The 27,467-nt window shown below is 41.4% G+C and overlaps 1 protein-coding gene across 6 annotated transcripts in view; it reads right to left on the reverse strand.

The window, feature by feature from the left end:
* Positions 1 to 27,467, reverse strand: part of pkn1a (protein kinase N1a) — an 84,044-nt gene that overhangs the window by 24,989 nt on the left and 31,588 nt on the right. For 2 of the 6 annotated variants that reach the window (XM_037765276.1, XM_037765279.1), the window contains exons 2-23: positions 23,300 to 23,494; positions 22,244 to 22,349; positions 21,766 to 21,914; positions 21,063 to 21,183; positions 15,817 to 15,962; positions 13,755 to 13,968; positions 13,366 to 13,560; positions 12,668 to 12,777; positions 12,424 to 12,567; positions 11,028 to 11,103; positions 10,294 to 10,429; positions 9,910 to 9,994; positions 9,034 to 9,113; positions 8,619 to 8,694; positions 7,036 to 7,127; positions 6,565 to 6,741; positions 5,579 to 5,641; positions 5,152 to 5,228; positions 4,893 to 5,035; positions 3,375 to 3,482; positions 3,116 to 3,196; positions 416 to 2,114 (exon numbers count right to left, since the gene is read on the reverse strand). In XM_037765276.1, coding sequence (XP_037621204.1) covers positions 1,911 to 2,114; positions 3,116 to 3,196; positions 3,375 to 3,482; positions 4,893 to 5,035; positions 5,152 to 5,228; positions 5,579 to 5,641; positions 6,565 to 6,741; positions 7,036 to 7,127; positions 8,619 to 8,694; positions 9,034 to 9,113; positions 9,910 to 9,994; positions 10,294 to 10,429; positions 11,028 to 11,103; positions 12,424 to 12,567; positions 12,668 to 12,777; positions 13,366 to 13,560; positions 13,755 to 13,968; positions 15,817 to 15,962; positions 21,063 to 21,183; positions 21,766 to 21,914; positions 22,244 to 22,349; positions 23,300 to 23,494 — 2,778 coding nt within the window. In that variant the 3' untranslated portion in view covers positions 416 to 1,910. Of the gene's footprint in view, positions 1 to 415; positions 2,115 to 3,115; positions 3,197 to 3,374; positions 3,483 to 4,892; positions 5,036 to 5,151; positions 5,229 to 5,578; positions 5,642 to 6,517; positions 6,742 to 7,035; positions 7,128 to 8,618; positions 8,695 to 9,033; positions 9,114 to 9,909; positions 9,995 to 10,293; positions 10,430 to 11,027; positions 11,104 to 12,423; positions 12,568 to 12,667; positions 12,778 to 13,365; positions 13,561 to 13,754; positions 13,969 to 15,816; positions 15,963 to 21,062; positions 21,184 to 21,765; positions 21,915 to 22,243; positions 22,350 to 22,598; positions 22,729 to 23,299; positions 23,495 to 24,213; positions 24,339 to 27,467 lie in introns of those variants that run through there. The other 4 variants (XM_037765275.1, XM_037765274.1, XM_037765278.1 and 1 more) reach the window with 4 other exon arrangements.

The raw sequence follows: 27,467 nt of genomic DNA on the forward strand, positions 1-27,467 counted from the left end.
AGTTAAGCTTGACAGTTCATTCTTGACCTTGGAAACAAACAGTGGACTTGCTTGGTCTGACGCTTTCACAATTCTGTAAAAAGATGACACGATATCGGGGCACCTGAAGTTTTATTGCCTAAATCTAAAGAAGTGGTAGTGTTTATTGCCTAAACCTAAAGAAGTTGTAGTTCTGTTGCCTAAATCTAAAGAAGTTGTATTTTTGTTGCTTAAACCTAAAGAAGTTGCAGTTTTATTGCTTAAACCTAAAGAGGCCTTTTTGTTTGTGTTCAAAACGTGACATTTCATTCAGTTTTACATGTTAGAACGTGTGCTTACAGTGACTGATAATGTCTATTTAATGGCCTGCCAACAATCGAATCGGGTGCAGCAATGAACTCTCCCACACTCAGAACAACAACACAGAGACCTAATATCCACTCCAGGTTTTCTTTATAAAATAAGTCATCTCATACTTTCACATGGTTTTGTATCGTCATACACAAGATAAGTAAAATCCACACCATCATACATACAGCTTCAAAACAAACCTCTCCTGTACTCAGAAATAATGGTGAAGTGTTATATAGAAGTTTAAACCACTGGCTCATATTTTCCAACATTTATCAATATTGTTCATTTAGAAATGTATTGCCAAGAGAACTAATGAGGTTTGTTTTGCTTGTGGCACCACCCAGATTTCCCGAAAAAATATCACTGAGATATCAATCGGTTTCGACTGAAATAAAGATGATTTCATCACTACGATGGAAACCTAACCCTGCAACGGATAGTTTCTTAAAGCAGACACTAAAACAACTGTTAGAGCCGGTGTGTTTGTTGAGTTTAAGTCAGATAGGAGGGAAATTACTTACTTCATGTTCACAAAACTCTGGTAGCATGTAGATAACTGGGTGAATGTGTCTCAAACCCATAACGGACAGACATCATAATATTACTTGTACATCAAGTCTTAGTGTTCAGATTTTTTCCCCTCAATTTAAAAAAAAAAAGTGACATACCGTAACCTGCTTGCCACGTAGCTTTTATGCTGATGTTTATGATTCTTTGTCTGCTACATCGTTTATAACATACTATGTATAATAGCCAATTAAAAAGCATGTGGTGGGTATTGAATAATGAATTGAAGAGTCATAAAATATGACTAATGTTTGTGGCAGTAATTAAAATCCAAGCAGCACAAATTTTAAAAAGTAGTTGGTAGAAGAGTAATAAAGTGGTTCTTTACCCCATAGTTAACTCATAATTCACCTAGCGTCGGTCAGCATGACTGAGGGTCATCATTATATAACTGCTGGGAAAGCTTCGAGCACATATTCGCTCCGAACGTGACGCCACTATTTTAACTCTCACAAGCAGATCCTCTTTTCTTTTTTTCTTTTTAAGTTGACAGTTTCTGCAGCGAATCGGATCACTCTTCCTGCAGCCGTATACACAAAATAAAAACAAAACGCTTTTCTGTGGATCAAATACAAATGTAAGGCATTGGTATGAGAGGCCATTAAACAACCCCCCCAAACAGTCAACAGCTCCTCCTCTCACAGCTGCTCAGGTTACTACAGCGACACATACGAGGATGGGAGGAGGCATTTATAAAGGCTAACGTTTGTAAAGATACACAAGTCACTGGTGTGTTGTACAATGATGGAGAGGGGTCGGGCCTTAGTTTGTCCAACATTTCACTCCATCAGCTATCCGTCCCGGCTTTTATTTTCTCTGTCCTCCATCTTTAAACACACAAAACACAGACCGACTGCCTCTGGTCTCTCCGAAATTCATTCACAGTGTAATTAACGGCAGACAAACAGTCAGCAGACAGTCAGTCGAGACTGTCGGTCCGCTCAGATGAAACCGTCGTGAAGCCTTCAAAACCGAACATTCCTCTAGGTCTGTGGGAGCACCCCTGCCCACTAGCAGAGGTCAGAGACGTAGTCAAAGTCCCGGAAGCTCTCCTGGTCTTTGCGGGAGAGCGTGCGAGGCTCTCGCGGGGGCGTGAGCGTCGGAGCTTCGGTGGTGAACTCCTCGTCAAAGTTGCTGACGTCTTCCTTGCCGACGATGGAGGGGACGAAAGGAGGGGGCGCCTTCCTCTGCAGCAACGCCTCCCAGTCCACGTTCTGCAGGGAGACGGAGAAAAAGAGACGAGAAATAATTACAAAAAATTCAGAACATGCAGATCGTCCCTAGTTCTGCATATATTTCCTTTCCAAAGTGTCAAGGACAAGTCAAGCTGTGTTTCCTCAGCCTTATCTGTTGCTGCTGGTGTAAACTGAATATTTCCTGCTGCTGCTTCACATTGTTTAAACTACGACTACGAGTATTAGGGCCACATTGAGAAAAAATAAATAAATCTGAGATTTCAAGGATAAAGTCATAATATTATGAGAATAAAGTCAGAAGTTTAAGATAAAAAAGTGGTAGTATTATGAGAATAAAGTCGTAATATTATAAAGTAGTAATTTTACGTTTTATTTTAGAGGGGAAATAGAGCAGCATGCCGCCTGTGTGGAACGTGGAACATCTTGTAAAGTTATACTTTAGTATAGGTTTCACTAATAACGAAATACTTCATCTTTTGGCACATCAGCACCATGAAAAGATTGTGCAAGAAACTGCATTTATTTCGAAGAAAGAACCACACGGACCTCGGGGAAACTGCCTCTTTTGTGGAGGAGGAAATTACTTTTTTCTTGTAATATTATGACTTTATTCTCGAAATCTCAGATTTTTTCACCCCTCAATGTGGCCCTAATACTCCGTTGTATTAAACAACAAGACATGGACATATTCTGTGTTATTTGGTCAGCAGATCAGTTTTAAACACTGCAGGGAGGAATAATACAAGCAGCACCTCTAACACATCATTCTTTAACCTCATCATGCTCTCCTGTGGAAAAACACTTGAATAGTCGCGATTGCTACAACCAAAATCTAATCCGTTCATCCTTGAGTCCAAGTGGATGTTTTTGCCAAATTGTAAGAAATTCCTGCCAGGCGTTCCTGAGATATTGTGTTCACAAGAATGGATCGTACGTACTGTACGGACGGACAACCCCAAAAAATAATGCCTCCGGCCACGGCTTATGCCGGCTCCGAGGCATAAAAACAGTGTACTTACTCTGAAAAATGGCTGCTTCTTCACTTCCTCTGCATCCTTTTCACCAGATCCCAATCTTCTCTCTGGGTTCCTCCTCAACAGCTGCTCATGAAAACACACACACAAGAACCAGAGGATGTGAGTAGGTGGACGTTTGTCAACTATGTTAGTGAGTAATAAGAGTTTCATGTGTACAGTATGTGCAGCATTTGTCACATTAGTGTTCATGGGTGATGAAGTCAGCAAGAGAAGGAGAAACAGTGTCTTTATGTGTTCTTACCCTTCTCATGATGCCGATAGCCTCAGTGGACAGGAAGCGTGGATAGCGAACTTCATCATTCACAATGCTGTCAAACACCTCCTCTTCATCGTCTCCTGGGAATGGAGACTACAAACACACAAAAAAGGAAGACACACAAAAGCACACTTAATTCTATACAGTCCATTTTACAGATTTGAAATTCACAAATCAATGTGTTAACCACAGTGAAGATGTTGCTACTGATTGTAAACATCAGGTTCTCTTCGTAAAAGGTGAAGACATCAACATACAGTAAACAGGGTTGGAAATTAGCACCAGCCAAATGCTGGTAGAGTTTGTAATCCATCAGCCACAGTGGCAGGTGGTCAAAAAAAAGTTAATTTCCAGCCCTGGACATAAATAAGGTTATCTAGGACTGAAGAAATTCAGCGCATTTGCAATATGTGTAATTCTTTTATTGTCACATTTCATTTTCATATCCATTAATCAATATTAGATCAATATACTTTTGCTCCTGGCTAGTGTTCGGTATGATATATGGTGATCTGTTATTGAAGTAACAGGAAACACAGAGACAGTGGGATGACAACAACTAATGTTACCTGGTCAGAGACGCTGCAGTTACATGATACAGTATGAATTTTAGACCCCTTAAATTAACAAGTATGCAATTTTTTTATAAATTTCCTTGCCAAAGTAACAGGACAAGTACATTCAGTGGTCAAACAGTCCTTAATCCTGTTTTAAAAATCTTGTATGCTTATACAATAATCTATTTTAAAGTGTCTCATACCAAGATGAGTGCAAAAACTAAAAAAAAACACTTTCACCAAAGAAGGTGTTGGTTCAAGGAATGACGTATGTAATTTGTCCGCATGACCGAAGGTTACAGCTACTGAGTTTTTGGCGCGAGTAGAGAACATACTGTAGATAAGGAAGGAGACAGTTTGCGTAATATGGCCTTATACAGAAAATGTTCCATATTACGGGGGCGGCTGTGGCTCAGAGGGTAGAGCAAGTCGTCCACCAATCGGAACGTCGGCGGTTCGATCCCCGGCTTTTCCGGTTGACATGTCGATGTGTCCCCAAGATACTTAACCCCAAATTGCTCCCGAAGGCATAGCCATCAGTGTGTGAATGAATATTTAGATTAGATCCTGATGGGCAAAGTTGGCACCTTAGCAGCCTCTGCCATCAGTGTATGAATGTGTGTGTGAATGCTGACGTGTAGTGTAAAGCGCTTTGAGTGGTCGGAAGACTAGAAAAGCGCTATATAAATGCATGTCCATTTACCATTTATGGGTTTATAAAGAAAACAAACCAACTCTCTCATACAAACTGCAATGATGTGTGCAGAAACCCGAATTAAAGACCAATCATAACGCAGCATGAGACACTGAATCTAACATTTGAAAAGAAGATGAACTGCATATATAAAATATCACCATAATCAATTGCTGATAAAAGCGTCGCTTGAATTCTTTCCTTGCAGCACAATAATCACACTTGTGTATGAGAGTGTAAATTAGTTCTCACCTCTCCCACCAACATTTCATAGATGAGGACCCCCAGCCCCCACCAGTCTACTGCCCTGGTGTAGGACGTATCCGTTAGGACCTCCGGGGCCAAAAACTCTGGAGTCCCACAGAAAGTACTGGTCCGGTCCCCGAAGCCCATTCCTACAGACAGAGGCAGAAACATGAAACTGGTTGTGGCGCTGTAACGCTTTTAGAAACATCTCGCAGCAGGCAAAAATAAAAAACCGAGCCCATCTGTCAGTAATATTGATATCCACCTTCTTTACACAGTCCAAAGTCAGCGATCTTCACATAACCATCTGTGTCTAGCAGCAGGTTGTCAAGCTTGAGGTCTCTGGAACGGAGAGCGGAGATAAAAAAAGAGAATCAATGTTTCACCGAGCACAGCTGAGAGTACACGAGGAGCTCAAAACAGATACAAACAAGACCAAGAGGCTACAGTTATGATGCTACAGTAGCTGTTCTGTGAGACTCTACTGAGGCACAGCAGTGCTTGGAGATAAACGCTAACATCACTATGTTAACAATATGAAGCAAGTATGACGTTTTCCATGAGAGCTTCTCCAGTGGACTTAACAGATTTGGACAATCTTTTTTTGTTGCTTCTTCAGTAGACGTAGGTGTCTTTTTTTTTTACATCCCAGCTGTGATGTGAGGAAACAGGTTTGTGTGGGTTTCACTCACCTGTACACAATCTTATGGTCGTGGAGGAACTGAAGTCCAAGAACTACGCAGGCTGAATAAAACCTGAAGTCAAACCAAAGAAACATTATTACTAACCTGCAATAAAAAGGAATAATAATCTAAACCTCATAATGATAATACTGAGTACAAAACTGAACAAGTGAGAACAAAAACTGGCATACTACTACTACTACTATTACAACTACAGTAAATACACATCTTTAAAGTTGTAGGCTTTGGGATTTGGTCAAGTGTACTGAAAATGACAATGACTGAACTGATAATTGAATTTGCTGGATGTACTGAATAGCATGGAAATTTGATTAAAAAAATACTTTATTTCCTTACAGACCATGCACTCATGGACAGAATAACTGAAAGTACCTGTGGGGGTTTGCAGGGCCTTTAATGAGTTAATTAATTTTTTTCAAAATAATATTCTGTATACAAGGGAAGAAGAAAATACTAGAAATACCTTTCAATATAATGCAGTTCAACAGAATACCACTGTTAAAGTACAGTTTCACTGTTTTTTCTTTCTTTTTCAAGTCTGTCTTATAACAACTCTCACATGCCCTTATATGTACATTTAACCAATTTTTGTTTTCTGTGATTGTTCCTCCCGTTCACACACGTTCTGTGTGAAAAAAATGTGTTTAAAGTTCACCTGTTGCTAATATGAGTCTTCAGTTGGAAAAACTAGTCCATGCATTTATCGTCTACATAAAATGTGCATTTATTAGAAGAAGTAAAAGGTGTCACTGTACTTTAAGATATAAAGTAATTCACAAGCCCTGAAACTGATTAAACTCATTTAACCTACTATCAGAGTTTTACAGACAAAAATATGCAAATTGTGTTTACAGACTCACTTATCACACAAACAAATTATAAAACAATTTCCAAAAAGTCTATTTAGCGTTTTTCTCTTTCTCAAACACACACACACACACACACACATATATATATATACAGACGTTACGTACACGGCTCGCGGCTCTGTGAAGACGTCCGTGTGGATGTGCATCATCAGGTCGCCTCCTGCTGTGTACTCCATAACAAAACACACGTGCTCTGAGGTCTGGAAGCACGCAAACAGGTTGACCAGGAAGGGATGGTGCGACAGGTTCACAACCTCAAAGATGCGCTTCTCGCACATTAGACTGCGGGAGGAAGGAGAGGAGGAGGAGGAGCAGGATGCAGAGGCAAAATGAAGTGAACAAGGAGGAGGAGGAAAGGGGAAGCGAGGACATTTACACATAATTAGATAGTGTTTATTTTGGTCAATGAGACACCCACACCCATCCCACAGATGAACTGTAATCATGGTGAGTCAAGGCTCAGCCGCACAGATTAAACACTGTGAAATGTATTATTGGAGCTAAAAAAAACAAACCCACAGCAACCAATCACACAAACACAGGAACACGCTGAGTAATAAACACATCAGCACACACCTTTCCACCTCATCTCGCGATACGATATCTCCTTTCTTCAGGGCTTTGATGGCGTACATCGTGCCCGTCTTCTTGTATTCCGACAACAACACCTGGAGACGAACACAGGCAGCATCAGTTGGTTTCTCTCTTGAAAATGCACAAAACCAGTACAAAGTGACCTGAGGGCTCCTAGATATGCATGTTTATTGATTATATGAGGAAAAGATTAATGAAAACTCTTAAATTCGTTAAGATATTACAGCAAGTTCTAACCCTTTTTGAATGAACATGATCAACACGTATGAAACAAGGGTTTCCTATGAGCTATTTAACTTCCTGCAGCCATTTTGCATGTGACCTTGAACGTTTAACAAAGAAAAAAAAGAAGGTTGCCATTAAATGCAAGTGAGAATATTTAATATGCTCAATACATACACAAACAGGCACTTTGTGACATAATGGACACAAAAAGGCTTTTTACAAATTGTCTTGACTGTATGGTATTCTGGGTGTGACGTTATTAACACATCAGATTTTTCATTATTTCTATAAACACTTCATTTTACAGATTCGAAAATGTCATGGTAATTAGGTGATAATTAAAAAGTAACCCATTTGAAATTTCTTTGGAGTTACTGCCAGATTACCCCAATATTTACCTCAAAATGTATCGAAAATTATTTTATTATAAACATTATTTAATAATTATATTCCATTATTTCCCAAAAGCTGGTAATTTATTTAATACATTTCCAGGAAAAGAATACAAAAGTTAATTGAGATGCTTTATTTCCATGTCTGCTGGTAAATAGATAATAATTACCAAATAACCTATTTGAAATTTCTTAAAAAACTCCAAATCTAAGTCACACAATGATGAGATTTGTGTCTGATCAGAAGTGTCTTCTATTAGTTTCGGTTTTCCACCTCCGATGAAGAGCAGCGCACAGCCGCTTCTCAAGCCTAAAGTGCCATATTTTAACCATTATATGCTATTGTAGCATATAATTATTAAATTATATAATATATTTATATTTTATATTTATTTTACTTATCTTATTTACTAATTTTACTAACGTATCTTACTTAATTGTTATCCTATTAGGCACTGGTGCTAGAAATAGGACTTTATTTTATACATTTGAACTTCGGGATTAATAAAGTTCTATCTTATCTTATATAATATATATTAATTAAATAATATACTAATTAAAGTAATTTTCGATAAATTTTGAGGTAAATATTGGGGTAATTTGGCAGTAATTCCAAAGAAATTTCAAAGAGGTTACTTGCTAATTATCACCTAACTACCATGAAATTTGCGGACCTGTAAAATGAAGCGTTATTTAAATATGTCCGCACAAACCTCTTGATGCTGCAAAAGGAGCAACCGCTTCAGCCTTTGTGTGTTTCTTGTGCCATTAAGTGCCTTGATATATGCACATATTGAGCTCATTAAATTCAACAACTCACTGCTTTTGTTCTGTGAGTTATTACCGACCTGCTTGGGAAACTTTTTCCCACAGTTTTTTTTTGTACTCCAAGTTAAAAGTTTCATTTATTTAAAACGAAAAAAAACAACGGATCAAACTGTACTGTACCTTCCCGAAATGTCCCCTCCCCAACACAGCGATCAGCCTGAAGTCCTGGAGGGACAGAGGACCTTTCCTCTGCCTACTGGGGAGACGGATACACAGTCAGCAGGAACATTTAGAGTGGATACCAAAATACAGAAAACAACAGGTTAAAATGGCTCAGAATACGTGACAGCATCATTTGTCATGGCAGACATGGGAACTGTGAGCGTGGGTAGTGTGATGGCCATCATTCATTCTTATCATTTACACCCGTGCTTTCATGTCAAATGTCTTCAGTGAATAAGGCCCATTATAAAACGTATACAGACAAGAACAGAAAATAAAGAAGAATATAAACAGACTAATAAAAAAATATATAATGTGGATAAAGTAAAAAGAAAGAAATGCATAGGGATGAAGTGTGTGTGAGTGCGTGTACCTGCCAACAGATGGGGTTCGGACAGGGCACTCGGGGTTGAGGTCTGGGGGGGAGAAGGGCTCGATGACTGGCAGTTGGTCCTGACGGGGAACATGCGAGGAAAGAGACACGAAGGAAAGGACACAAAGAGACACATACAGAGACGGAGAGATAATGGAAGTCAAGAGACACATGATTTCATGGCGGACGTGACACACACACAGCCTTTCAGGGAGCAGGATTTACTTTCTGTTCCTGCTCTGTGGCTCAGTTTTTGGAGACACTGTGATCAAGTGCACGCCTGAAGGAGTATCCACATGGTTGTGTTTGAACGCCGTCAGAATTGACTATTCAACAAAGCCGTGTAATAAATATTATTAAGCGTCGTATACATATGAGCTTTTAGAAATTCCCTAGTCGTAATCACGACACAGATGTGGACATGAACACAATTTACAAGTTGAAAACAGGTAATTACGATACCTCTGATGTGACATGAACGCAGCATTATTAAACAGCTGTTTGGGAGCACATCTAATGATTTCTTCAGACATTTTAGCAAATGTTCTCAAATGACTTTAGCTCAATTAAATGTTTGGTTCTCTCTTGTTAACTTCAAAATAAAATCCAAACTTGACATAACTTGTAATTATTATAGACTGGATTATGTATTATTACATTATTACCTAATAAAGTGACGAAACGTCAGTTGTCAATGTGTTGATTTATCCCATTTCTTAGTGTTTAATGCAGAACAGTTAGTATTTCCTCGTGGACCACGGCTTGGGGCTTAGATTCCATGTTAAATAGAGAGATTCCCATCATCCCACAGTAAACAGAGGGTTTACTACAGCAGACCCAGCCCCCTCCCGTCCTCTCTCTCTCTGTCTGTCTCACCGGGGTTTGTGCGTCCGTTTCTCTCTTGAAATCGCCTCTTATCGGAGAGTCGCTGTCCAGACTCAACTTCTCCACTGAGACCTCCCTGAAAATCCACACAGACACAAACAAACAGACCAACACGGTGATGCAGACAGACAAATGAACAAACACAAAAGGGTTGTTAGACGTGGGGCAGAGAAAAGCATCTCATGCTTTATACTTTGCCAGGAAACACAAGGAAAAAGGTTCAAGGAATGAAGCTGCTGCTGCGTTTGATAGCAACGTCTGACTGACGGCTATCAAACGTCCACACGTAGATGAAGACGGTCTCTTCGGTACGATGTAGTGGGGTGTGTGTGTGTGCATCTGTGTGTCTTATGCATCATGTGTGTGACGTCTCACCCGGAGTTGAGCGTTAGGCTGTGTGCGTTGGGACTGTAGGTTCCTGAGTTGTTGACGGTGGGAATGGCGTTTCGAAGCAGCCTCACCCAAGTCCCGATGTCCACGTTCATCTGACGAGCCCGGAGGAACGCCTTGCCTGGAAACACGCGTACAAACAAACATCTAGAGTCAATAATGTCTCGCAGAGCGGATCATCACATGCTCTATCACAGGAAAGAGTTGTTCTTTTGTAGATATTCCCTGTTCAATATCAGCTTTGATTAAAACACATTGACTGTAAAGTCAAATCTGGAATACAATCTTAATATTAAATTATATTCCAAAACCTCCTTGATCAGCGGAGAGAGAGGGAGTAGTCCTTCTCATCAGTCATCTCAGACCTTTCCAGGTATTGGCTAAATTGTTTTGCTGAGTAATTTCTCCTTAATGTGTTTTTTTAATGTGTTTTTAATATCTCTGTTTTACATCTTGTCTAAGTGAAGTACTTCCTATCTTTGTTTCATTAAGCACTACATAAATAAAGTTCTCATCATCATGAGGATGATTTATTCACCACTAGATGGTGCTGTGGTCTAAATGAAAATGTGAGTTTCTTCCCTTCTGGTTATGTTCATTTTCTCATTAAGATAAAAAAACTGTTTCAAAAGGTCGTCTATGAAAACTGTACAAAGACTGAAGATACACTGTATATATTTCCAAGATCAGCATATTTTTCTGTGTTTCCTCTTCCTCACCTTGCTGCTTAGAAAAGACCTTCTTCTGCCTCTGGAGGCGAGGAACTCTCTCGATGACCGGGTTGAAGAAGGTCACCTGGAAAACAAACACACAAACACACACACACACATGAAACATGGAAACTACACACCCCACATTTTATTTTCAGACATCAGACTCAAACGACTGAACCCTTCAAGTCTGATATATCAAAGCAGTGTGTTTCAGCACAGGTGCATGTGACAGCTTGTGCGTGTGTGTATGTGGGCAGGTGTGCACGGGCATATTTGAATATCTTTCTCTGTGCATAGACGGGTGTCATGAATGCAAGGACATCTATGTCCACCTTTGGGTGCGGCTGTCCCTTTTCCCCCATTCGTTGTTGCCATTTGTGTCAGTTTATGTCGAGGTGTATGTCGTCAGTGTCGGCGTTAGGGGGCGGGCCTTGGGGGTCCAGGCCCATCCAAAAAGCTCACTGTGCCCCCTCAGCTGAATTCTCTCCTGACAAAAAAACTAACATGAAATACTTTTACAGCTATATGTAAAATTAAGTCATACAGTTTGGTAATGGAAGTAATTTCTTATCGTACTAGCCTATAACCCCCCCCTCCTTAGCCAATTAAAAACAACTACCATATCAGCATTGTATGAACAGCCAATGGGCATGATCTCACTCGAAAATTGCGAAACAAATGGAAAGAAGTTGTGTTAAGGAGATTCTGGCCTCACAGTCGGAGACTCCAGCTGTTCTAGTGGTGAGTTCATAAATCCACTCATGTAGTAGGCAACACTTTGAGTGGTATTTATTTGCATGTTTGTAATCGTGGCTACGTTTCTGGATGAGCGCGCATATGGTTGTAATTGCATGTCGGTTCTTGATGTGGCTTGAAGATGTTGTTTATCCTTTAGTTAGTAGTGTAACCGGTGAAAGTGGCCCAATGTTACAGGTTTATTAATGCAAAACATTTAACAGATTTCCCTGCTGTGTATCTGAGTTTATAACCTCTGGTTTTGTGGATGTATAACGTGTGGGAGTGCGTGAGCGCTTGTGCGCATAACAAGTGACACTATGTAGGTGAGCGCCTGTGCCTCTCTGTCATAGTTTATTTCTTTTATGACACATGATAATGTGAAGGTGGTATAGGTTTATTAAATGCAAAACATTTAACGGATTTCCCGCCGTGCGTCTTAGTTTATAGCCTCTGTCCTTGTGAACGTAAAAGTATGTGTATGCGTGTGTGCGCGCATAAGTGATGTATACGCCTCTCTGTCATAGTTTCTTTCTTTCATGAAACATGGTAATGTTAATAAAGGCTATGAGAGGTAAAAAGTTTATTGCCTCTGTTCCAAAGCATCTGGCGCCGACACTGGTGTGTGTGTGTGTGTGTGTGTGTGTGTGTGTGTGTGTGTACGTACCTCCGCCAGCAGCACGCCCTGAGGCTCCAGCTCCAGCTGAACTCGGTGTTTCTGATTGTCCAGGAACTCCTCCAGCTTCAGATACTTCAGAGCACACAACGAGCGGTAGTCCTTCCAGTAGACTGCGATCTCCATCTCCCTCGTCTAAAACACACACACACGGTGGTAACAGCAACAGTAGTTTTACTAAAACGATAATTAAATGCACTTGATACGTTTACGTGTTTACGGTATATGTACTGACCCTTTCCAGCTCCACAGTGAAGGTCTGGTCCCAAGCCTGTTCTCCCACAGTCTTCCACAGTGTCTGGCCCACCACAGTGTTATCCAGCTTCAGCACGGCACTCACCTCAGCTGCACACACACACACATTTCATTTCCTCCATAAGTAACATTACTTATACAGAGCCCTGACCACTATAAAACTGAAAGCTACCGCATGCTCACGCTACAACAATACAACTGAAGTATTGATTAATGATTGTCATTAATTTCCTCGGAGACGCTGCAGAAAGTGCAAGACCTTAAACGAGCTGGCTGTGAGTGAATTGTCTGCTCAGGGTATTAAAGTGATTCTGCTAAATTTGCTGATTCCATTATGTGTGAGCAGAGCAATGACCCACAGTACCAAACCTCACCAACCCAAAGTGACTGTGAGTTAATAAACTTAATATAGATTTTCTACACCACGCTGACAGTTTGTGTTACACTATTTGTGATGAATAGAAATTCAACTAACGTGGGTTTAACATTATTTTAACATGTTTTTCCATATGTTGTCATGTACTAAAAGACCCAAAATGAATAGCTTGTTTCTATTTAAACCGTTTGAACTATATTTTATATAATCAAGTATTCATTAGCACTGAATGCTCTTAAAAAAACATTTTCAGAGGAAACCAAGCCCCACACAAACAGGCATACATTCATACAGCCACTTACAGGAGAGCTCGTCTGTCTTGCTGGGCGTCTTCCCGCTGACTGAGCCGCTGCGTCCGTAGAGCCCCTTGCTGCCTCTCATGAAGGACCTGGTGTCTCCGGGACTGTAGCAGGGCAGCATGACGGCGGTCCCTTTATTGCGACCTGGAACCACCTCCAACAACCCCACACAGCCCACCACCTGCACCTGTAAGGTACCTGAAGACAGAGGGGGGACAATTCAGATACGACCAACAGAGGCCACATGAACAAGCCAGTGTACATCACATGCTCTATCTATCTATCTACTTTAGGCTCATCTAAACTATAGAATACAGTTCTTTACATGTTGTCTTCTCGTGGTGTGAGCGTGCTCAACTTTGTCCTGCGTAGCTTTGTTTAGTTTTACGTACCAGTGAGAGGCGAGGGCTTGTTGAGGGTGCTGTACTGGTTGTGGAGGTAGGGGGCACCGTGGCGAGAGCTGAAGATGGGGGAGGAGGCCAGGACTAGCTCCTCTTTGATGACACTGGCCTTGGGATGGTCCTCGGGCAGCTCCGCCAGACGCTGGTCCAGAGAGTCCCTCAGCAGGTCTAACCGCTGAGACGCCTCGCTCAGACGAGACTGCGCCTACAGAGCATGACATGGGGCAGCGTTAATACACCGGGTGACATTAAGTAAACGATTACCACACAATCCATCCCTCCCATCATATTTTAGTCACATTTTCCATTAGAAATGTCCAGTAAAGAGGCTCTACACCACAATATACTGCATAAGAATACAGTTTTGATATTTGCCTTTTAGCCTTTGCATTTGAAACAGTTTTCAATATTGGCTTGTAACACCATGCTTCAAGACTGTGTGTGTGTGTGTGTGTGAGTGATGGGTTTCTGTTACCTGGAAATCTCAACACACGGTGAAGGAACCAATGAATCACTGATCGAAAACCCTTCCAACACCAGCAGCCCAGATACACGGTGTACGATTTATGGTTATTTTGAGTTGTGTCTCAAATATTATTTTGAAAAGAGAGCGTACAGTAATTGAAGCTGCTCTGTGAAATATCTGAATTGAGAGGCTTTATGGTGCTGCGTTGCTTTTAGTGTTTTCTGTCTATGTCAGACCCATAAAGAGAAAGCTGATCACATTCAGACACCTTATAATGTGATGATGCTGTAAAAGCTGTTGCACATCAATGGAGAAAAGATCAGAACATTACAGGAGTTAAAATGTGTTTGTCTCGAGGTAGAGATGAAAGAATGATGTGAATGAATGAAAGAAGTGTTTCGCAGCTTTGCGCTAAAACAATGTGAGTTTGAGGAAGGGTTTGCGATTGCAGGATGTGTGTGTGTGTGTGTGTGTGTTGGGGATGCCCCGATACCAGATATTTAGTAGTTGATGCCAATACCAGTGAAATTCCACAATTCTCTATACAAATTTGATACCACGGTGAAAAACAAAAACAAAACAGTAACACTTAGAGAGGGAATTATGACCTCTTTAACTTCCTAACACTAGCTCTATTATCTATTCTATATTGCTGTGAAAACATCTCCTTCCAACAACTGGATTATTCAAGTTTCTCGCCAAAAATCATATTCTACAAGATTACATTTGAACACATCATGATAACGTTATAGTTAACCTTTGCCCAATACTCTTTACTATTATTATTTTTACTGAATAGAGCTTGAACGCATCATAATGAAACTCAATGCAACCTCCCGTTAACGTTAGCTGTTAGCTCCTTGCAGGACTGTGCTGTTTACAACAAACGGCTAACGTTACTAGCTCTCGTCCTGCTGATTTCATCAAGGATTGTTGTTTATAAAGTAGCATCATCCGGGGAAAAATAGGGTGCGTCCCCTGGATGCGTCGATAGATAGTTTACTGCGTCCTTTCGGATTTTAGACAATGTTAGTCTTGAGCCCTGACGGTAGGAAAACAAGTAGGCCTACTGTCATGTTTTCAGAATTTTGGCATCAACTTGGTACCGAAGTATTGGTTCTCCTGACATCCCGAGTGTGTGTGTGTGTGTGTGTGTGTGTGTGTGTGTGTGTTTTACAGAAATAAAACCCATTTAGTTCAATACGGTGTATCAGCGCTGTGTTATCAATACAAAGTCGGACGACGGTCGCTATAACTGACTGATAATGCATCTGCTCCATCTCAGCTCAGAGTAGCAGGAGTCATATTTCACACACAACGGACGAGAGAGAGTTGACAGACAAGATGATGCAAGCGAAAAACAAAAGAGCCTAACGTTATTTGGCAATATTTCAGATTTAAACCCAATGCTATCAGAGAACCATAACGTTAATGAGGACATCTGAAAAATGAAATGAGTGAAATCCCTAGTGTGTGTGTGTGTGTGTGTGTGTGTGTGTGTGTGTGTGTGTGTGTGTGTGTGTGTGTGTGTGTGTGTGTGTGTGTGTGTGTGTGTGTGTGTGTGTGTGTGTGTGTTTCCAGTCTAACCTCAGACAGGGCTTTCTTGTCCTGGACCTTGTTGGCCCCCAGGAGCCGGAGCACGTTTTTGGCCCCCTCAGCGACAGCGTGCTCCACCCTGTAGTGATGCCTCAGCTCCTCAAGACGCAGCTCCATCCCACAAAGGTCCTGGTTACCTGCAGCGTTGGAACAGACAAATGACATTACTGTGCATCATAGTAGAGGATTTTACAGACTGCAACTGAGGCTGTTATACCACAGGACACTGTTTTAATCCCTTCTGCAACTTTTATTTAGTTATACTCTATAGTTCAGTCTTGGCAGGTTGTAGTTGAGATAACGGACTTTTGTTTTGGCAGCAGCGTGTTATAGCTGGAGAACTCCCCTGGGCACGCTAAGTTAGGTTAATGCCTTAATGCATGTCATGCATTACACAAGAGTCAGACAAAGAAAACATTAGCAGTGCCCGCAGGGAGGTGAGCAGCCTCTGAGTGTTCCCCAGTAAACAACATTAACTTTAGTTCAAAATGGCTTTCTCATTCCCATCTTTAAAAGCAAACAGAGCTAACCCGAAACCCTCTCGTCCATTTTATCTTTTTGTTTCCTTTTTGTTTTTTAAGATTTGATGTTTAGATTTAAATTAAAACTATACTGGCATTAAGTTACAAATTTGTTAAGCCAAGCAAAAACAAACAAATGAGTGATATCTTAAATAAATAAGATTTCATAGGATTTTATAGTAATAACAGCTTGTTGTCCAATATTTTCGATACTTCCTGTTGTTACAGCTGTTACAGAGATGTTTGGAATGGAAAATGTATGATATAATAATGATATTATAACTTGAATAGGGTGGTGAAAAAGCCTCCTATCTGATCATGATGTCGCAAAAACTACTAAAACTGAACAAAGGTATATTTGTTGCCATTAGATACACTAGTACCTGTGATTCTTCACTGTAGACTAAGTGCTACTTCAAAATGCAACCAACACCACTGATAAAACACTGACTATTGGTTATTTCACCCCTTAAATGGAAATGTCTGGTCACAGTAGCGAGGTCAAAGCCGAAAATTAGGTTCAATGCTATCAGTTAAATGGGAAAAACATACTCAATCTCCCTCACTTAGAAAAACAGACAAGGGGTCACTCCCGTGAAGCACAATTACAGCTAAGTGGTTAGCTTAATGGCCCAGTAGCAGCAGTAGCAGCCTCTCACAGCGGGCAACAAACAGATATGAGGAGAGCAGAGGAGGCATGAGATAAGGAAAAGGAAAATAGCATTAGAAAAAAAAAAAGAGGTGCATTTGACTTTCAAATGTCAGGTTAGTAAAGAGGCAGGACAAAAGGGCATAGAGGAGTGATTAAAAATGATTTTTATGACTTATGAGCTGTTGAGAGCTATTCTGCTTGAGACAGGAGGAGAAAGAAAGGAAAAGGGGGAGGCAGGGGTGGAGATGGATGTGGATGCTTTTATCTCCTAATAAGGTGTTCTGCCTGGAGCCCAGAACCTGCTAGATGACCCCTCCACCGGGTGTGGTGCCTGGAGACTGTCTGTCTGTGTACACTATACACACAACCCCCATGTGTGTGTGGTTTAAAGGAGAGAGAGAACTACCTAGAAAGATCCAGAGACTGTGAGGGACACCAGCACAAAATAAGATAATTCAAGTGTTGAAGTTTATATAAGAGAGTTATATTCAGGTTACCATTAGAGCTGCAACAATTAATGGATTAGCTGTCAACTAATAAATTAATCGCCAACTATTTTGATAATCGATTAATCGGTTTGAGTATTTTTTTAAGAAAAAATGTGAATATTTAAATGTGAATATTTTCTGGTTTCTTTACTCCTCTATGAGAGTAAACTGAATATCTTTGAGTTATGGACATCATCTTGGGCTTTGGGAAACCACCACTTTCTGACATTTTATAGACCAAACAACTAATCGATTAATTGAGAAAGTCCATCTATCCATCCATTTTCTTCCACTTGGGGCAGGGAATTCCAGACGTCCCTCTCCCCAGCAACGTTTTCCAGCTCTTCCTGGGGGACCTCAAGGTGTTCCCAGGCCACCCGAGATATATAATCTCTCCAGCGTGTTCGGGGTCTACCCCGGGGCCTCTTACCAGTTGGCCTTGTGCAGAAAACCTCCAAAGGGAGGCGTCCAGGAGGCATCCTGATCAGATACCCGAACAACCTCAGCTGGCCCCTTTTGACGCGAAGGGGCACCGGCTCTACTCAGAACTCCCTCCGGATGTCTGAGCTCCTCACCCTATCTCTAAGGCTGAGCCCAACCACCCTACGAAGGAAGCTCATTTCGGCCCGCTTGTATCCGCAATCTCATTCTTTCGGTCACTACCCAAAGCTCATGACTATAGGTGAGGGTTGGAACTTAGATGGACTGGTAAATCGACCCAGCTCCCTCTTCACCACAATGGTCCGGTACAACGCCCGCATAACTGCATATGCCACACTGAACCGCCTGTCCATCTCGTCGTGAACAAGACCCCGAGATACTTGAACTCCCTTGCTTAAGGCAAAGAGAGTTAATCGGTCCTCGGTCCCCTCTGTACACTGCACGGCAAACGACACCTGACGAAGCTGAAATTCGGTCCAACTCTAAAATTAGTCGTGTGGCTCAAAATTCGGGCCAGAAACGGGCCAAAACCGTACAGTGTATGCCCAGCCTTATGTGTAAAATCCTCTTTAAGCAAAAATCCTGGCTGCTCATCAGTCTGATCATTAACATGTTCAGTATAATACCATCTTTATCATGTAACAGCAGTGGAATGAAGTTCAAATCATTAAAAACCCAGTAGGTTTTCCACATAGAGGACACACAGTGATAAAGCACGGCCCTTAAAATCCCTCCAAATGGCCATTATCTTCTTCGCCTTAAAAGCCCACTTTCTTAACAGCCATCGGCTGCCTCGGTCTGACAAGAGCAGAAACGAAAACAAGGCCCCAAAGGGAATGCACCATCTTTAAAATCTGTATTTTACTTCTACCCCCCCTCCCTTTGCTCTCTCCCTGCTCCCCCTGCTGCATTTTACCAAACCGTCCACCTCTCGTCACCGTAATCAATTGGCCCATTTTCCCAGCAAAGGCGACATAATGGTCCACAGCACTCACTGCCCCACAGAAACTCATTCACCTGCCCTGAAACAGCATTGATTGCTCTGCCACATCATGTAATGTGTGTCAGAGAGGAGAGAAAGTGAACAGGACATCACATTTGATTGTACCTTGAAGTGCACGACCACACTTATGCACATATAACACATGCAATCACCTGCCCAGACAATGTTTGTGCTCCATCTCGACACACAGCAAAATAATAATAATGTACTGTGAGTGTGTGAAAGACACTTTTCATCTGCCGCTCCTTTTGTTGGAGGGTTGGATTATTTTTCATGGATGCATCTGTGTGTGAATTCGATTGATTGTGGTAATGCGCCAGGTGGGCCATTTCACAGGCTTTGTATCACTCACTCACACATATTTGTCCACCCAACACACACACACACACACACACACACTCACACAACACAGTGTATTGTGTATCAATCCTCTTCATCTTCTTCCCCACAAAACTAAAGGTGGAGAGAAAACACAGAGCCGGCTCTCTATTGATCTGTTGATGCTACAGTGTGTCTGCTGTCTGGAGCAGCTGATAGAGGATAGAGAGATGAAAAGCATCCCGTCAGTGCCGGCTGACCGTTGTCATAAACCACAGACAGCGTCTGAAATTAACAGTTTTAGCTCATTTTTCCTCTGGCAGGTGAACTAAAAATGTTCAGATAGAAATAATTACAGCATGTTGGGTCAACATCATTACTTTGTATGTTTTGTAGATATGTCAATTTATGTCCGCGCTCCATGGTTTTATGTACACAGTATATACAGTATTTTGACAGTGTCCTATGTTATGGGACTGTTTATGAGACCTACTGTACATTCAAGAGCGCTAACCTTTCACAGTGCAACCAAATATTCAACAATAGACCAAATATTGTAAACAACATTTAGGGTGCTTTCACACCTATAGTTTGGTTCATTTGGTCCGGACCAAGAGGAATAAATGACACGTTGCATTTTAGTTCTGGTCTGTTTCCCGTTCACACTGACTTTTTACAAACTAACCAGAGGAGTAAACATGAAGTTATACAGACTGACAGGTAACTCGTTGATTGGACAGTTTTGGCGATTGTCATCATGCATCATTCCCCACGTGTGGAAATCAAATTTCGGTGACTGACAGAAATTTATGCAGCATTTTAATGCTTCTGATGTGTTTATTTATGTTCTTTGTTGCCAACTCTTTTCCAATGAAAGTAGCTAGCAGCACTAGCTCCAAAAGTTGCTAAATCAAGAGAAAGATTCACCAACACTAACAGTCCTTAGCATCAGGCCTCCCTCCAAAGCCACTCCCCCGAAATTATCATTATGAACATAATCATTTATATATATAAATATATATAATGACAGGACGTCCTGAGGCTCGAGCCCTGGATTGCACACACGCAGGTAGGTAGGTAGCCCGTCCAATCATTACATTCGGGCCAAATTAAATGAATGGAAGGGTTTATTACAGTCCTGCGACAGCCACAGATACCGGATTTTTTTTTCTTTTCTTTGTCAGAGCATTTGATTTATTGATTGTTGTCGGGATGTATTGAGGATTTCAACTAATTGAACAAAAAACATTTTTAAAATCTTTACCAACCCTGCCTTTAACTGACAAAGTATACAAGCGCATCAATTCTAACAGCTTTTGACCTTTACTGACCTTATACAGATCAATAAAAAGATTGCATCCTGAACAGATTTCTCGATCAGATGGATTTATTAGTAGTTTAGATTTTGAAATCATGCTAAAATCACATATATGCTGGTGGTTGGTTTTGCTTGCATTCACACCACAAACGAACCCACTTCAAAGTGAACCGAGACCCATCTTTTAGAGCGGTCTCAGTTCAGTTGTTTGGTCCGCACCAGGGTTCGATTGACAGCTTTCACACCAGCCCAAATGAACCATAGTACCGGGCAAACGGCCCTGAGTTTGTTTTATCTAAACAAAACAGGTTAGGTGTGAAAGCACCCTTAAATGTTATTATCTCCAAAATGTAGCAGCCAACCAAGGTGAGCAACCCTTATTAATAAAAAACCTTTTTTACTGGCATTTGGAACTTTAAAGGTGTTTGTCCAAAACCAATGGCATCAAGTGTGTTTTGCATCACTGGTACCGCATTAGTCAGCCAATCAAACTCACCCTGTGTGTCGTCATTGTGCTCGGTGGCCTGCACAGCCTTGCGGATTTGCATGCGGATGATGTCAATTTTGGTCTTACTGTCCTGCTGCATCTGCTGGGCCGTCTGCAGCATCTTCTTATCCTGAATGGAGTCGAGACAAGGAGCAAATCACATGACGGTAATTATTATAATACGAGAAAACTTGGAGCAACAGAGAGAAATCCTGAATTCCTTTTTTTTCTTCTTTCTGTTCATTGATTCTCATGGGTGTTAGATTTGTATTTTAAAGCAGTGAAACAGAAAGAGTAGTGGAGGTATGAGAGCAAGGTCAAATGGCAAGGTGAAAACAGCTGCATAAAAGAGGGGGAGGGGATTTTTGAAGTAATCAAGAGATGAGGTGTGTGCATAAGGGGAGGGGTTTTGTGTGTCACAGGTCCATTTAGAGATCATCTGAGTCAGCAGAATACAAGGTTGTGGATGATGAAGATGCACACACACACTGTCAGTCACCAGCCAGCTTGGGGAGAGGTATAACGTGTACTATCGGCCTACAAAAAGCTCTTTACATTAATGTGTGTCTGTAATATTATACTTCGGCACACTTGTGTGTTGTCAATGCTATCTGAGCCTTGTTCAGGTGTGTGAATGTATGTGTGTGTGTGTGTGTGTGTGTGTGTGTGTGTGAATGTGTGTGTGTGTATGGATTAAGTCAATGTCCTGTACCTTGGTGGATCCATTAGCGTAGATAGGGATCATGTTTTCAACTCCCTGTTTGACTTTGAGCTCGATGTTGAGCTGTCTCTCCAGGGCAGCGATGCGATCCTTGTGGGCTGAGGAGCGACTCTCGGCCCCTGGAGACTGAGGACACTCATCTGTGGAGGGAAGGAAAAAGGTTGGAGAGGATATAAAAAGGAACAAGGTGTGCTTTAAAGTGAGAATAGCCTCGGGGGAATTTCATGTAATGTCAAATAATATGTGGCACAACTTTTGGATTAGTCCCGCTGCCATGGATACACATGAATCAGACTGGAACTCACCTGTTTTCCCTACGCCAAATACTCATACTATAACGGTATCAGTGGATTTAATACAAAACTCCTGCCACAAAGCAGTCCCGCTCACTAATCTGTAACTTTCTCGTTTGAAATGACAAGGGTAGATTTAACAATAGGTGTGACATTTTCTCACATACAGTACACACCTTTATTCTCCTCTCCTCCCTTCACCACAATGTGAGCATCCAGTTCTTGCAGCTGAGCGTGAAGGTTGTCCAGCTTGCGGTTAGAAGAACGCAGCTGGCTGTCCACCTGTAGGTGTGATGGGCAAATACAGTAGAACATCATTTATGGTTATGAAACTTTGGACAACGTGTGGACATAAACATCATCAAAAACAAGAGCACACTTTTGACTTTGAACCAGTTCTTCAGGCTACAAGACTTATTTATCTTTTAATCCTTCCTCTGAATGCAGAGTTTCTATTTTATCTGGAGCATCCACTCCAGAAACTTTTCTTGGAAGCTTCTTAGGATTTTTCCGCCATAGTTTCCACCATACTCCTAGCTGCTGCTCCGTCGCTTTGGTCTCCACCCGGTCCTGCCCCCTTTAGCTCTGGCTGGTTGACGCACAGACATTCATACATAGACGCCGCATTGGACGCTTCAGCCTGTTGCGGCGATACGTCATCTTGAGCGCCATATTGGACCTGGTGAGACTGGCCTGTAACCCTACACAAGTGAACGAGGGAGCTGCCGTTTTCCTGGATAAAATGCACTATAACGTCAACCGATTTCAATGAGTCGTTATTATATTAAAGGTCCCATATTATAAAAAGTGACAATTTCATGTTTTTTTATTATAAAGCAGGCTTAAGTCCTATATAAATACTGTGAAAATATCGAAACGCTCTATCCACAGGGAAATACACACAGCCCGTATTCAGAAACTCTTCATTTGAAACAACCTGTCAGGATTTTTGTCCATTTGTGATGTCACAAATATACAATATTTAGACCATTTTACAGTTTTAAACATAAACAATCTAAATGTGTCCCAGTTTCTTCCTGGTTTCAGTGTAACGGTTTATTAATATTATTATGCTGACACTGAGGTTATATCGATGGACGAATAGTTTAAGTGTTTAGCTGCTTAATAATTTTAGGCTAATTGGCTCCATTTCCCCAAAACAAGCTAATTGTCCCTACACAGGTGCTGGTGGATGAAGGCTCTGAGAAGATCTGAGGGTAACTATTGCTAACCTGCTGTGCGTTCCTCTTGTCAGTCGTCGCCCTCCGTAGGTTCTCAGCTCCTTCCTTGATTTTCAGCTCCTTACGAATCTCTCTGCGGATCCTTTCACGCTGCTCGTCCAGAAGCTGCTGCACACTGGAATCGGAGAAATCAGAGTTCTGGTCGAGGCCGAGCTGCTCCAGAACCGACAGCTCACCTGGGTCACTCTGGACGGGTGAACGGAAAGAGAGAGAGGATAAAGAAGTTAGGCAACTGTCATGATGACAATACTTTACAGCACAGTCCGCCTGGTAAGAGGAGGTGTTGAGAGTGAGGCAGACAGCAGAGGAAGAGATGGTGAGCAGGATAAGGCAGTAATGGGAGGAAAGAAATAGAGATAGTGATGATGGAGGGTGGGGAGGGGAAAATGGCAAAGTTGGGTAAAAATGAAAATGCTAGAAAAGGAAGCAGGAGGAGCAGCGAGGAATGACAAAAATCTTGTTGTTTATAATATTTCAAAACAAATCTCCAATGTCCAACCTGCTTACAAGAAGAGCTTTAGGGGTCACTAAAGTTCAGGAATACCATTAGAAATGCCATTTTTAGATAGTCTGCCTGCCAAATGGGCTAAAACTCTACATTAAAGTGAATTACAAATCTGTCCCATGACCTGTGCTGTCCATTGTCCTATTTCAGCCTTTTCTCATGAACCGCTGCTTCTCTACTTAAATGAAAAACACACTTAGTAGTACCAGTAAATAATTGGGCTCCACAAGTTTCTACTCACTCACTTCCTGTCTTCTCAAAAAAAAAACACTCCTAGCAGAGACTCAACAAGCCAGACACACAATCAGGAACACAACAGCGTTAATCACTAGACATCACAGCCACTCAGCCACTATTACAGGAACACACAAATCAACCAAACAAGCCAACAACACTTCACCTCCGAGCTGTCCTCGTCCTCCTCGTCACCATGCCAACACATGGTTCACTCAGATACAAATGACCCCACAAAAAACTACAGATGAACAGAAGTCTTCGATACGCTCCTAAGCTCGGCCAAACAGCTAATGCCACACCGAGAGCAAAAAAAAATGATAAAAAGAGATAAAGAGAGGGAGAGTTAAGTGAGGGAGGAGGGGGGAACGCCTCCAAGAGAGGATATCCGTCCCAACACCAAGCTGCTCAGGCCTTTCCTGTTTCCTCTGCAATTTTGCTGCTGTCAGTGGAGAGCGGGACACGGGGAAAAGAGGGACAGAAACTCTATACATCAAGGACACAAACTTTTCACTCCTGGATCTGCGGCTGTAAGCTTGTACAATGTCAAGTCTTTCTCAGCTGCTTATTCACGTCAGTTAATCAGATCTGGCTTGAAGTGAATTTGTGACAGCTTTTTTTTGGGGGGGGGGGGGTCGGTGATATGATCTAGAGAACGGAAACAAGGGAAGGATGCGTTTTCTATGTATTATTGGATCAAAGCCAGAGAGTAAGATTGGGACGCGGTTCTGCTGCTTGCTTGACCTCTTGTTTCCTTTGGGCTCGCATCTACAAAACCACAGTGGTGATTCCCCGTCCCCTATAGAAAGACGATGGTCACAGCCTCGTCTGAAAATAGTGGTGGGTGGAGTTAGCGCCCTGAAGCTAGCCTCCAACATCAACCTCCAAACTAGAAATTGAGCATTCGGTTTGAGGCCCCTTTACGCTGTACAATAACAGCAATCTCACAGGTGTAATGCATGTCACACTGGGCCAGATGGGTGTAATCAAATACATGTCAGGTTTATAACAATATGATGTAAATAGAAAACGAAATATGCAAACAGAGACACAACATACATTTGATCATAAATAGGGGTGTAAGAAAATATCAATACAAGAGTATCTTGAACTGCCGGTTTTTTTTGTTTGTTTGTTTTTTACCTTTATTTCAAAATGGTATTTAGAATCTAGTCTGCCTCATTTTATTCTGTATTATGATTGCTGTTATGACCCACATTTACAAACCAACCAGAATTTGGTCCATAAATTTAGAAACTATCAGAATTTTGGCCCACGCAATCTTTTGGCTGGCAGTGGACATGCTGACTCGCAGTGCAATCAAACACAGTTTTCGATTGACGACCAAAGATTTCACCACGTTTCTTCTCACGATTTCAACTTTCATCTGTGACTGCCCACAATCGCACAGGGGTAAGGGGCATTACTTTGCCCATCTTAAGCAAAATTAGAAATTTTCACAATAGATTTAATCATTCATAGGTGTCACACAATCGAGAGAGAGAAGAGGAAACTGCAGGCAGGAAGAGGTTGACAGCTAACAGCTAGCACTGTGCTACAGTTACAAATTAATCCAGCCAGTAGATCAGGTTTCAGAGGGTAAAAAAAACAGTGGGCAACCTCCGGGTCTGAAAAGTGAATGTGAAATGTGGAACTTGCATTCTTTCTAACAGCCAGCAGGGGGCAACTCCTCTGGTTGCAAAAAGAAGTCTGATTGTATAGAAGTCTATGAGAAAATGAGCCTACTTCTCACTTGATTTATTACCTCAGTAAACATTGTAAACATGTGTTTATGGTCTCAATCACTAGTTTCAAGTCTTCTTCAATACAGCGTGATGTTCATTTAGTAAATTATGGTTCCATTTAGAGTCAAATAGACCATAAAGCAGGGGATGCTCTAGGGCGTGGCTACCTTGTGATTGACAGGTCGCTACCACGGCATTGTCCGGTCTGGGAGTTGTCCATATTTTCGTGGTAAAAACATTAGCAGTTACCTGGCAGCTTGCCTGATGGCTGCCCAAACATGGATGCATTATAAGAAGTGGATAACAGGAACGAAAATGGCGCCCATTCACTTTAATGAAAGATGCTTCCCCAACACACAAAAAGTTTTTCGCTTCCTGGTAGGCTTTCACATTGTACATACTGATAGATGACATCATGCACATAAAGACAGCTGACCTTGTTTTCAGTTTGAAGTGTCCTGTCAACGGTTTTACAGACAACTTTTATAATGGCTGTCTACTGTATGGGGGAAAATGCTTTTTGGGTCACAGTACCGCGGGTGGCCATTGGCGCTCTGTCCAGCTCTGTTAATACATCCAACAGGGGGAGAGGATGAAGGAGTGGTCAGTGACATCACCAGAGTTGACCAAAGACAGGAAGCCGTCAATGACAGGCCTTTCATGACAGACCGTTAATAATTTCCACACACAGTCTTTATTAGTGGTGGGATTTTATTTCAATTTTGCCTTTACAGTATGACCACGGACAACTTTCGGAAAACAGTCCGGTTTAGTGGAAATGATTAATATGTTTTCTTGTCACAGGAGAGGAATTTGAGTGCACAAAGAGTGGACTAATTGTGTCTGTAACTTTGTGGTCATTCTGTGGTTTGTCCGGCTTTCCACATAAAGTTGACTCATGTCTCTTGACTCCTTAGTTGATCTGTGTGAGCCTAGATAAGAAAAGGAAGGTGACTCTACATTAGAGCTGAATATGGAGAATCATTGTTTACATCCTGTGGCGAAAGCTGCAATAATGACTTATAATACATTTCATTTAACTTGTTTGTTGTAGCTGAAACAGTTCATCTACTGGCTGACTTGCCAAAGTCTGGTATCCTTTGGAATAATTATCAATATTGTTATATGCCACCATATAGTTTTTCCATGTCATTCATACAATCAGGTACAGTGCGATACAATAAAGAAATAAGATATTCAGATATTTTGATTTATAACTCAACCTTAAGGCTCTTTTATTTAGGATCTTTGTTAACCAAAAAACAAAAGAAATTCCAACAAATAAAATACTATATGTAACCGAAAAAGGCAGAAATGTCTGGAAGTGGGCTCAACTCGGAAGAACCCGGTAAGAAGCGTCAACAACCGTGAAGTGGAGGACATTTGTCAATGGCCTAGGCTTAAGTAAAGTAAGTCGTGTAACCATAGACTGTATATAAGAAGTGGACGTAGTCACCGTGACGTCACCCATTTGTTTATGGACTGCTGTTTTAAAGACTTGAGTTTGGCATTTTGTCTGTCGCCATCTTGTTTTTTTGCAACCAAAAGTGACATGACAACAGAAACGCTATTGTATTCTAAATGGGACCATAATTTACTAAATGAACATCATGCTGTATTGAAGACTTGAAACTAGTGATTGAGACCATAAACTCATGTTTACAATGTTTACTGA

Source organism: Sebastes umbrosus, chromosome 3 (genome assembly GCF_015220745.1).
Source record: "Sebastes umbrosus isolate fSebUmb1 chromosome 3, fSebUmb1.pri, whole genome shotgun sequence".
In the NCBI taxonomy this organism is placed as follows: Eukaryota; Metazoa; Chordata; class Actinopteri; order Perciformes; family Sebastidae; genus Sebastes; species Sebastes umbrosus.